This window comes from Clavelina lepadiformis, chromosome 1 (assembly GCF_947623445.1).
Source record: "Clavelina lepadiformis chromosome 1, kaClaLepa1.1, whole genome shotgun sequence".
Lineage (NCBI taxonomy): Eukaryota > Metazoa > Chordata > Ascidiacea > Aplousobranchia > Clavelinidae > Clavelina > Clavelina lepadiformis.
Genome location: NC_135240.1, coordinates 12,077,948 through 12,089,810, shown reverse-complemented (window position 1 = coordinate 12,089,810; position 11,863 = coordinate 12,077,948). Strand labels below are relative to the sequence as shown.

The window sequence follows — 11,863 nt, the reverse complement described above, 5'->3', positions numbered from 1 at the left end:
TGATGAAAAATGTTTTTACTAACTTTTAAAACGTGAGGCGGTTGTAAAATAACTACAAAATAATTGAACAATAAAAAACAAAATTAACTCTTTTGGCTCAACTGCTCAAACGATCCGTTTTTCTTACAATTAAGTAGGACAAAAAATACTTTGACAAAGCTTAAAGTTTTCTACACTCACGGTTCTTTTGCAGTATTGCGAGTTTAATATATCGCTGGACTGATCTTATCTGTATGTGCTCTTGGTATTTATGATCGTACAAGCGCAGACAGGAAAAAAGGGAATCGATGAAATAAGCTTTTTTCGCGTGGAACTGTTGTTGTTTTAGAACGGACTGTAACTTCCTGGAAAAGTGTCAATGGCAAATTAATATCTACAGATCTTATATGAAGATATTTCATCCAAACTAAACACCGGCTAAAGAGAAATACTCGGCATTAAACCTTTTCGTAACAGACTTGTTGGTTTACATTTTGATCTACAATTTCAGGAGAACGTGATTTTTACAGAAAAGTCCTTGCTACACGCAAACGATTTTTATCAGGTCACGCTGTGATGTGATATAGTGCATATAAAGACATGGAAAACATATATAAGCTATGGGTTTGACAATAACATTTGCAGAAGATGCAACTGATCGCTTTAGGAATTTCGCCCCTGTGCCCATTTGCAACACTGTGTTATAGTGTTTATAATAGCTTTCGTGATGAAAACTCAAAAACATATGTAGAAATTGGGTACACGAGCTGGAAATTTTTATATTTGAATTTTCCGATATTGTTGTGACTGTGATATTACATCGAGTATATTGCTTATCCAAACCAAGGACGGTGCAATACATTGCCGTATATTCGTATTTCTTTTATTTTCTGTAGAGTTACAAAAAGTGTAATGGATTTCTTGGTGTCGGAAAAATTACAATTCCCATTTGGGATATAAATCCAATTATTATCTATTGTAGTATAGCATAACCCGTACGTATCAAAACTAGTGATTTAGGTTTTTACGTAAACGCGTTATTGATTGTCGCCTATGCAGGATGTACATTGTGTGGCCTGTACCTCTGCGGTGTTTGACTCCGCCTTCTAAACGTAACCTGTCTATATAAATGTTAAAACTTGTGTAAGTTACGGAAATATAAACCCATCATCCTTATCTGCCAGATGATGCTTTAAAACTGCATAGACTATTTGTGACGTATGTATTTTCAGTGTTATTTCATTTTAACTATAACGTCAATGTTACGTCATTCACGACACCAAAAACTTGTCGCTTTTTTGGATGATGTTGGAAATAAAAAACGGATTTACCTCGTATAACCACCATGAAATGTTGCGTTCGAAGCGAGTAAGAAACGCGCTAATAACCGTTGAAGTGTGACTGAAATATGAAATGTTTTAAAAGTCGGGTAATATCCGGCATTACTAAAAATAATAACAACTAACCAAAAAAACTTACAAACCCTTTAAGCTTACTTATTAGTTTTTTGTCTTGTGTTTTATTGTTAGCGATTGATGGGCAAGTACATGCAGTGCAAGTATACATTAAATTATCCATTGGGCCTTACACGTATGTGAAAAGGTTATATTTTTTGTAACGTTTTATATGTACAGCATATGTATCTTTTATTAACTACAAATAAATCACTTTATACTTTACATATAGTCTTTTTTGGATATTGCGAGTACTGAGCAGTGACATATCTAACTTACAACAAAGCGACACCTTTGACCACACGAAGATTATAATACATATGACTACATTAAAATATATTGTATATAATAGAATACACGTCCTGGATATTGATATTGATATTGCCTATTTCAAAATTATGGACTGAAATATATGTGGATTTCATATCAACTTTTTAGATTATGGTCATCTTTGGAGAAGGTCCTTATACATAAATAAAGGATTGTTTTTCATCGTAAACGATAAAGATTGTAAGAGGAAAGATAACCTGGAGAAGGGAAGTTTGACATTAATTGCGTCATTTCTTGTGAAGAGAATGTATTTCGTAATTCTAGAAAAGCGCAAAAACGTGAGTGTTTTTGATCAAAATTATTTCTAAGAATCTCTTCTAAAGAAACAATGTCAACAAGCTTTGCACTATAATTGAGTATCTAGGTTATTAACAATGCGTAGTTTCTTCTTTTTTTCAATCGTTGTCAGTTGATGGCGATAACATACATTCGAATTCCCGTCGATATGAAAGAAAACACTCGTAGCGTCTGTTTTTCGAGCTTGGGCAATAAAAGTAATGAGTCCATGGTCGTACGTAGTTACAAATGGTGTTTACACATTACACAAGACACGGTTCGACGAGGTTCTAATTTGTGTTTGCTTGTCAAATACTGACTCCCGCAAAGCATCAACCGCAGGGAAGTAAGAGGCCCGAGGAAAGCCGGAAGAACTATATATATTACCAAAGATAAGATAATTTTTCAAATCAATATAGTGGTATAAAAAAACTATTCTTTATCGCTAAAACCTTATAATTATACCTTTGGCTATAATAATCAACAGTCAAATAATAACGATTATTTGATTAGGAATTATACTACACACTTTGCCTAAGCTTGTGGTTAACAGATACACAAAAGGGGCAGATACCTAATATAAAATAGTACAACTGCGGTTTAAAATAGGTCAATAAGCAGGGTTGCCATACCGTCCTTATTTCTAAGATTTGTCCTTATTTTAAAAGTCCGTGTCTTAGAAAATATGTTTGTCCTTTTTTCTAAGAAATGTCCTTAATTTCACTTTCGTCCTTATTTTTAGGGCGGAGGTGGGCACTTTTGTCCTTATTTTGGGCATTTTTTCACCTTTACGATACCATTTTGTACCAAAGAGATACCAAAATTATGAACATGCAGATAGTGTCTTGTTTTTTTTTTTTAGAACATTGGTTGCTTTCTCTTGTTGTACACTGTTTAAGGAGGTATTCGTCGTTCATTTTCTAGTCGTCCTTATTTTTGAGTTGAGACTGATGGCAACCCTGTCAATAAGAAAGATAATTATTGTCCGTGTTTCTTGTAGTCTTCTTGATTAAAGACATATTGGTTGAAAAAGTATATTTTGGAGATAATTAAACTCATACCTATACATAATAAGTTAATAGGACAGTTCCCAATAAAAATAATACCTTTTCAAACGCCTTAAACCATATACCGTGTGGCCATTTAAAAATGTGCGTAATTCAATAATGTGGCCATTGTATCAATATAACTTGGATGTTATGAAAACACTTGATCTATTGTTTCGTTCTTGGACACGCGCACCAAGGTGGCCAAGAAAACACACTCCCTGCAATACACAGACACCATTTAAAACACGACCTTTCAGTATTCGACGGGCAATTCGTTTAGAAGTCACTGAAAGTTACACAATAAAAATCAGGTAACCGCATCTATGCTCACAGCCTAACTCAACAATTGATACAATGGCCACATAACACGAAATAACACAAATTTTTTACCAAAAGTTCACAAATCAAAGCAAATTGAGTTGTCGTTCAGCAAGCCAGAAAATTGTATTTTTCTCTCGTACATCCGACACCACTACATTTTGGTTCATATTTTTTCTAAAAATTGTCATACCTTAAACCTTTTTTATATGCTGGACCTGTGCTGAAGCAACATCCAACAGTAACAATAAATTACAGTTACTACTATTCTGAGACATTTCATGGCCAGATATTGTCTGAAATGTTTATCCAACACTACGGAATTGCAAACAACTATTGTATTGGAAAAAGAATTTTATGGCTTTTGCTAATTGTTTTAGAGTGGACGTAGAAAATAATTTATTGCCATGAATACTTGCTAGAAAATGTAAACAATACATATGCATTTTTGTGTCCCTCATCATGTAGCCACTTAAATCTCTGTTTTAGAGTCAACCGCTAATTCAAAGATTGATGTTCTGGCCATGCACAAGCCAGTACATCCTGGTTTTAAGGAAGATCGAAGATCAGTATATTGGGTTGACCAAGAACCACACACCTCTCCAACAGATTTTGGTAAAACTGCTAATTGTTTTAAAATTAGACACAAATAACTTAATTAATTGTTTTTAATAGAGAACTCTCTGAATGTTAATATTTCTCACGATGAATAATAATAATTATTATAACAATGAAATCCATAGCTTTGATAGATATGCTTGTAATATAAGCCTATTACCTCCATACTGTATTTGTTATTATCAATATAATTATTACAAATTCTACATTGGTAATGAGAAAATTAATTTTCTATTTAAGAAGATACAGGATTTTCATATAACATCGATATTTCACAGCTTCACAACTTTGCAGATATATCCCCTCGGTTAGAACAACTTATAAAAAGCAAGACCATTCACAAAGAATTTTTACCCGATCGACCATCACCGATTTGGAATGTGAATAAGTCAGCTCTTACCTACCCTGAAAAAGAGAGGCTAAAGCAGTTAGCTCAGCACAAGAAGTTTCACCCAGACTGGCAACCAGAACAATCTGTTCACACTTCAGTCAGTGATTCTGCCCAGAAATTTGTTTCTACTAAAAGGTAACAAGTGTTTGAAGAGAAGTAGGGTTACATACTTACTTGCTGCCTGTTTTTACGATTTCATTAAAATAGAGTAATTTTTCTTCAACTCGGTTCAGTTTAAGACACACGACATGCTATGCGTATGGTGGACATTTTTGAGTTTTAACAAAAGTTCTGGTGATTACATTTATGAGACTTGGAAGGTTCAATACACAAGTTTAAGAACTACCAGTATATGGAGTATATCTAACCCATCATTTTACTATTTAAAGGTTGCTTGACTTGTCACGTCCAAAACAATATGATCTCCTGCTTGTTAAATCAAATAGTTCCTGGGACTGGGGGGAGTGGAAAAGTGATATTCCAAAAGAGTCTCTTAGTCATGTCGCTTCTGGAAGACTGGAACAGCTAGCTGAGCCGAAAGAAACCCCAAAAGAATATGATGATAACAGGCCAGTGGTTTGGCCTGTATCTGATGCTGCAAAAAATGCTCAGGTACCTAATAGTCATTTAGCAACTTTGTCAATTTTAGATATCATGTGATTGACCGAATTCAAAATTTTTGAGTCACAAAAAGTGGGAAAATGTAGCTTATTAAAATGAATTCTTATGCTTAAGTACATAACAAAACTTTAAAGCCAAAAAGTACACCTGTTACCTTTTGTTCATTATATGGTACCGTTAAACATTGTTTTGTTTGCAACTGTAGAAAATATTCTTACCAGTTCTACGCAAAAAAAACAAGAGTTGATGCAAGCGTTTAAATTGTGGAAGTTTCCAGTAATAACTATACTCAATTACTCATTCTTAATGCGAGGTAGAAAAAATTTGGAAGATGAGATTATTTGCTTCTCATATGGGAACAGAGCGTGATATTAGATTGATCTGTTCTTTTTAAACAAATCTAACAACCTTGCTATTACGCTCTGTTTCCATATAAGGTGAAAATATTTGCTTGGTTTAAAATTAATTTACCTCGAATTGAGAATGAATATATTTTTTACTCGAAACGTCCATTACTGGAAACTGAGTTTATTCCAAACCTATGCCATTAAAATGTTTTCAGCTATTCTTGCTCTGGTGCTTTTTGCTTCGAATTACTCGTTCTTCCATACTGTAATTTTTGCTCCTATGCGTAACAAATTCTAATTGGCATTTCATTTACCGCTACCAGCATAAAGAAGTGTTGAAGCGTAGCTTTGCACAATACTCCCACATTTCCAGCAAAAACATGAGGCGAAGTTAAACTCACAAATGTTATCACAAAATACCATACAGTCGAATCCGCTTAATTCGGACACCGGATAACCCGGACAACCGCTTTATTCGGCCAAAATGTTCGGGAACGGAACAAAAGTAAAAATTGAACGTAAAAAACTCCTGTTAATTCGGACAATTCTCCGCTTAATTCGGACACAGGTTCGCAATTCCATCGTTAGGTTATGACACAATAAACAGTACTTCGTTCGTTTTAAGACAAGATTCAATTGCATTATGAGTGATTATGGTGAAACAATGACGATCGATGTAGTAACAATCGACAATGAACTCATATAACGCCGTGCCAGCTTCATAGTCGCTTTTACTTCGGTACAATTGCGTCCATCTTGTAGGACAAAATTGTACAGAAAAGTTTAGCACAAAAAGTGAAATTGCTCACTAAAGTAAACGAAGACGTTTTATGCGATCAGTGCCAGTTACTGCAGTATAGCCCAGCTGCAATTCATTTATTACGCAACACTACAGTATTTTAAATGCGTTTTTTGCCTTTATGCATGACCATGAAACGAACAATTGATTTTCCGCTTAATTCGGACAAAGCCGTTTCTCCGCTTAATTCGGCCAAAAGTGAGCGGAACCAAAGTGTCCGAATTAAGCGGAGTCGACTGTATTTAGAAAGATACGTTGACGTTACCAGAATACATAATCGAGAAACTATACTTGGAAACTTAGTTTCTCATGGTATTCTATACATAAACAGTGTTTCTCTTTCAGGCCTCCACAAGACAACACCAACTAGCACGCCCTAAAACAAGGACAGCTTTAGATCAAGACCACGATCCTTTCAAAGTTTCGTACGCGGCTAAAAACGCAGTGGCGTCTCCACGTGTTTGCGAACTCTGCGTCCCCATACCGCGAAAAACTCGCTCGAAGAAGGCATAATGGTGTACCGGACACAATTATTTTAAATCTTATATTTATACTGCTTTTGTTGTGCATTTCTAGCTTTTTTGTAATTATCCTTTTTTGTAGTGCATGCATGCGATATTTACTTAGCATATATTTTGCTATGTTTTTTTACAGTATTTTTAATGAATACTTACATACTTTTTCTAAAAAGTAATCTTTCTTGTCATATTGCTTAATGCTGACTATATTGCCGATGAAATTATTGCATCTTGAAAACTGAAACTTGCTTTCTGTACTAACAGCCATATAAGTTGCATATCTTTCAATTAAAAGCGTGTTCCTGAGATTATTTTAAAACTACAGATCTGCCAATACTTTATAATTTTGCCATTAAATATTTTAGTTGTTAATTTTTGTCCGTTGCTTTACCTATAACCTGTTCTACAGTATAAATCGCTAAACGATTTAAATTTTTGTAACAGTAGCTGTTTGTAGCCTAATTACCTTTGTTGTAGCTGTAACATATTTGTGCTGTTTGCAACTACTAAACGATATTTGTAACTGACTGCTGACGTTTTACAGGCACGGATTAAATTTTTCACTTGTTAGTATATTGGCTTATGCAGATATTTTCTATGAAATAACTTCAATTATAAAGTAAAATACTTGAAAATACTTTGTGTTCGCTTTAAATTTATTGTTTTATGTTAAAGTATCTAAACTGTGTTTACCTATGCAAATTTAAAAGGAATTGCTAACCTTTGATCCTAAAAAATAAACAAAAATGACCAAATTAAGCGCTGAACATGTACTAAAAGCAGCACAACGTATTAGTCACTGCAATAAAAACAAACAACAAATTCAAACAATTGGTTGATCATTTGTTGCGTAGATGAGCCAAAGGCATGTTTTACATTAGTAAGCAAGCATGCAGAACTGTTGACTCAGCCTGGCCAGCACAAATACACAAATAACATACGGTTTTCAGAGTTGTTGATTTCCATTCACATGGTTAAAGCCAAAAATAATTAATCAGTCGTCAACGCCTTTTTTAAAATCATTACATTGTGGTGAAATACTAAAGAAACACAACAAACTTTCTTACGTAGAATACAAGAAGTACTTTTTTAAATGTATTAAAACTGACATCTGAAAATTTTCTCATTACTCCTATTTATGAACTGTTTGGAAAAAGAGAAAAATAAATGTGCATCATCTACAAATCCCAGCAAATACTGATTTTTAAAAATTTGCTGCCAATAACAGTTGTTATTTGTTAATAATAACAGTTACGCCTCTGCTTGCTTTTATGATTTTCGTTTTTTCGAATTTATTACGGACTGCAAGATTTGTTGTTGTAATTGCCAATATCGGTGCCGTCTCGAGTTTGCAAACCTGCAGAAAAACAGTTATAAACAACTATTTTAATTTAAGCCAGTTTGTAACTTTTAAATATTTAAAATAAGAGATATTTTGCATTGTTGGAAACGCCTGTAAACTAGGTATCAAAAAGTAACTTACATGTTATTGTATAACAGTGTGCCCTCTCGCTTCGATGCAGGAGGCATGAGTGCTGCAAGGTATGGGTTGAAACTGCAAGGCGCAAAATAAAGACTTTACAAAAAATAAAATATGCAAAACTTATTTCTGAATTGTAAATGTGCGTTATTTTTAAAAGCCATCAACATGTGTGAAAAAAAAACGAAATAGCACATGAAAAATTTTGCTTGATTGAGTATGAGCTTTCTTTAAAAACCTGCCAACGTTCCATATATACGTTTATCGATTTTTGCATATACATCACCTGCCGCTTTCTTGATTAATTTGTTGTGGTTTATTAGCCCACGTTTGATATGACCGATAGCGATAACCGTCTTGTTTCTTGACCAAATTAGGCGAAAAGGTGTTCTCTCTGTGAACATATTGCATACATTTTAAACGCTTCCGTCATTGCACACACTTTTATAACATCTACTATAGAGTAGGTTTTATTCAATAAACCCATATTGTTTGTAAAATTTTCAACACACTTTTTGTGTAAATTTTGCACTGTGCAAATAGAGCGAAAATTTTTGAACTCTATGGTAGAGCCTTACTGGTCAAGAAATGGCTCATATAGGTCTCTTGGAAGCATGTAATCAAGAAGCTTTGATTTAACAACATTTTCCAAATCCACTGATTCCTTTGATTGCCCGCCATTTTCATAATAAGGTGACAAACTATTTACGGGGATATTGTCAATATCGCTGCTTTTCGGGTCTTCCAACGACGAATGGAACTCGAACAAGTTTCTTCTCTTATGAATTGGATTTCTAAAAATTAGAGTATAACAGTCAGTATTGGTTAAAATGTAGCTCATTTAAAATTGTTTTTTCTTTTTAAACTTTAAAAGTAATTATAGCATACAGGTTCCTGAAATCACCCTTAAAATCACTGGAAAACTATTTCAAAGCATATAGTAATTTTTCAAGCATTAAAACTTATTTTAGGCTATATTCAACGTTAATTCATGGAATTTGTCATTTTTGCGGTTAAATAACTACAAATACTTATTTATGACCTACAGGATGTAACACTTTGGTTGATATTTCAGTGTTTTCATGTTTTCAGTTTTTTTAGTGTTATTTTATTTTTATTTTCTAATTCTTTACAAAAGAAATTGGAGAAACGATGTTATCAATATGTTTTATCATTGATGTCGAATAAATCAATAAAAGAATAAAGTTGCACAGCATTAACAAACTCTAGTATAATTGTATTGACAAAGCAATCATAAAAAAACGATTATAGTTTACGATTATGTCTAAATCAATAATGATGTTTCTCTTACCCGTGTATAGGCGCTATTGGACAAAACATCAGCATGAAGTAAAATAAAGCAAGAAGAGACAACAACATCGTGAAACCTGTTTTCATTCTATGCATCTTAATCAAGGTTCAAACATCAACTAAGGTATAACTTACTTAAATCTGATGAAAAATGTTTTTACTAACTTTTAAAACGTGAGGCGGTTGTAAAATAACTACAAAATAATTGAACAATAAAAAACAAAATTAACTCTTTTGGCTCAACTGCTCAAACGATCCGTTTTTCTTACAATTAAGTAGGACAAAAAATACTTTGACAAAGCTTAAAGTTTTCTACACTCACGGTTCTTTTGCAGTATTGCGAGTTTAATATATCGCTGGACTGATCTTATCTGTATGTGCTCTTGGTATTTATGATCGTACAAGCGCAGACAGGAAAAAAGGGAATCGATGAAATAAGCTTTTTTCGCGTGGAACTGTAGTTGTTTTAGAACGGACTGTAACTTCCTGGAAAAGTGTCAATGGCAAATTAATATCTACAGATCTTATATGAAGATATTTCATCCAAACTAAACACCGGCTAAAGAGAAATACTCGGCATTAAACCTTTTCGTAACAGACTTGTTGGTTTACATTTTGATCTACAATTTCAGGAGAACGTGATTTTTACAGAAAAGTCCTTGCTACACGCAAACGATTTTTATCAGGTCACGCTGTGATGTGATATAGTGCATATAAAGACATGGAAAACATATATAAGCTATGGGTTTGACAATAACATTTGCAGAAGATGCAACTGATCGCTTTAGGAATTTCGCCCCTGTGCCCATTTGCAACACTGTGTTATAGTGTTTATAATAGCTTTCGTGATGAAAACTCAAAAACATATGTAGAAATTGGGTACACGAGCTGGAAATTTTTATATTTGAATTTTCCGATATTGTTGTGACTGTGATATTACATCGAGTATATTGCTTATCCAAACCAAGGACGGTGCAATACATTGCCGTATATTCGTATTTCTTTTATTTTCTGTAGAGTTACAAAAAGTGTAATGGATTTCTTGGTGTCGGAAAAATTACAATTCCCATTTGGGATATAAATCCAATTATTATCTATTGTAGTATAGCATAACCCGTACGTATCAAAACTAGTGATTTAGGTTTTTACGTAAACGCGTTATTGATTGTCGCCTATGCAGGATGTACATTGTGTGGCCTGTACCTCTGCGGTGTTTGACTCCGCCTTCTAAACGTAACCTGTCTATATAAATGTTAAAACTTGTGTAAGTTACGGAAATATAAACCCATCATCCTTATCTGCCAGATGATGCTTTTAAACTGCATAGACTATTTGTGACGTATGTATTTTCAGTGTTATTTCATTTTAACTATAACGTCAATGTTACGTCATTCACGACACCAAAAACTTGTCGCTTTTTTGGATGATGTTGGAAATAAAAAACGGATTTACCTCGTATAACCACCATGAAATGTTGCGTTCGAAGCGAGTAAGAAACGCGCTAATAACCGTTGAAGTGTGACTGAAATATGAAATGTTTTAAAAGTCGGGTAATATCCGGCATTACTAAAAATAATAACAACTAACCAAAAAAACTTACAAACCCTTTAAGCTTACTTATTAGTTTTTTGTCTTGTGTTTTATTGTTAGCGATTGATGGGCAAGTACATGCAGTGCAAGTATACATTAAATTATCCATTGGGCCTTACACGTATGTGAAAAGGTTATATTTTTTGTAACGTTTTATATGTACAGCATATGTATCTTTTATTAACTACAAATAAATCACTTTATACTTTACATATAGTCTTTTTTGGATATTGCGAGTACTGAGCAGTGACATATCTAACTTACAACAAAGCGACACCTTTGACCACACGAAGATTATAATACATATGACTACATTAAAATATATTGTATATAATAGAATACACGTCCTGGATATTGATATTGATATTGCCTATTTCAAAATTATGGACTGAAATATATGTGGATTTCATATCAACTTTTTAGATTATGGTCATCTTTGGAGAAGGTCCTTATACATAAATAAAGGATTGTTTTTCATCGTAAACGATAAAGATTGTAAGAGGAAAGATAACCTGGAGAAGGGAAGTTTGACATTAATTGCGTCATTTCTTGTGAAGAGAATGTATTTCGTAATTCTAGAAAAGCGCAAAAACGTGAGTGTTTTTGATCAAAATTATTTCTAAGAATCTCTTCTAAAGAAACAATGTCAACAAGCTTTGCACTATAATTGAGTATCTAGGTTATTAACAATGCGTAGTTTCTTCTTTTTTTCAATCGTTGTCAGTTGATGGCGATAACATACATTCGAATTCCCGTCGATATGAAAGAAAACACTCGTAGCG

The 11,863-nt window shown here is 33.5% G+C and overlaps 2 protein-coding genes across 2 annotated transcripts; one reads left to right on the top strand and one right to left on the bottom strand.

Annotated features, from left to right (window-relative positions):
- Positions 1 to 3,205: 3,205 nt before the first annotated feature.
- Positions 3,206 to 7,383, top strand: LOC143449202 (sperm microtubule associated protein 2-like). Its single transcript, XM_076949308.1, has 8 exons — positions 3,206 to 3,399; positions 3,519 to 3,570; positions 3,787 to 3,793; positions 3,896 to 4,021; positions 4,082 to 4,095; positions 4,303 to 4,550; positions 4,805 to 5,027; positions 6,528 to 7,383. The coding sequence occupies exons 1-8, from the start codon at positions 3,206 to 3,208 to the stop codon at positions 6,693 to 6,695; spliced, it is 1,032 nt and encodes a 343-aa protein (XP_076805423.1). The 3' UTR covers positions 6,696 to 7,383.
- Positions 7,384 to 7,509: 126 nt separating this feature from the next.
- Positions 7,510 to 9,633, bottom strand: LOC143458893 (uncharacterized). Its single transcript, XM_076955797.1, has 5 exons — positions 9,493 to 9,633; positions 8,759 to 8,974; positions 8,467 to 8,574; positions 8,184 to 8,255; positions 7,510 to 8,057 (listed from the first exon to the last, which is right to left on the bottom strand). Exons 1-5 carry the CDS (start codon positions 9,585 to 9,587, stop codon positions 7,970 to 7,972), a joined length of 579 nt encoding a protein of 192 aa, XP_076811912.1. The 5' UTR covers positions 9,588 to 9,633; the 3' UTR covers positions 7,510 to 7,969.
- Positions 9,634 to 11,863: the final 2,230 nt, after the last annotated feature.

What these genes read in the sequence shown, in the direction of transcription:
- LOC143449202 (XM_076949308.1), top strand. Translation starts at nt 3,206, where the DNA reads ATGTGGCCATTGTATCAATATAACTTGGATGTTATGAAAACACTTGAT. An exon ending in AGTTACACAATAAAAATCAG is followed by an intron (nt 3,400 to 3,518) that starts GTAACCGCATCT and finishes GTTGTCGTTCAG; the next exon opens with CAAGCCAGAAAATTGTATTT. An exon ending in ATGCTGCAAAAAATGCTCAG is followed by an intron (nt 5,028 to 6,527) that starts GTACCTAATAGT and finishes TTTCTCTTTCAG; the next exon opens with GCCTCCACAAGACAACACCA.
- LOC143458893 (XM_076955797.1), bottom strand. Translation starts at nt 9,587, where the DNA reads ATGCATAGAATGAAAACAGGTTTCACGATGTTGTTGTCTCTTCTTGCT. An exon ending in CCAATAGCGCCTATACACGG is followed by an intron (nt 8,975 to 9,492) that starts GTAAGAGAAACA and finishes TCTAATTTTTAG; the next exon opens with AAATCCAATTCATAAGAGAA. An exon ending in TATGAGCCATTTCTTGACCA is followed by an intron (nt 8,575 to 8,758) that starts GTAAGGCTCTAC and finishes ATATGTTCACAG; the next exon opens with AGAGAACACCTTTTCGCCTA.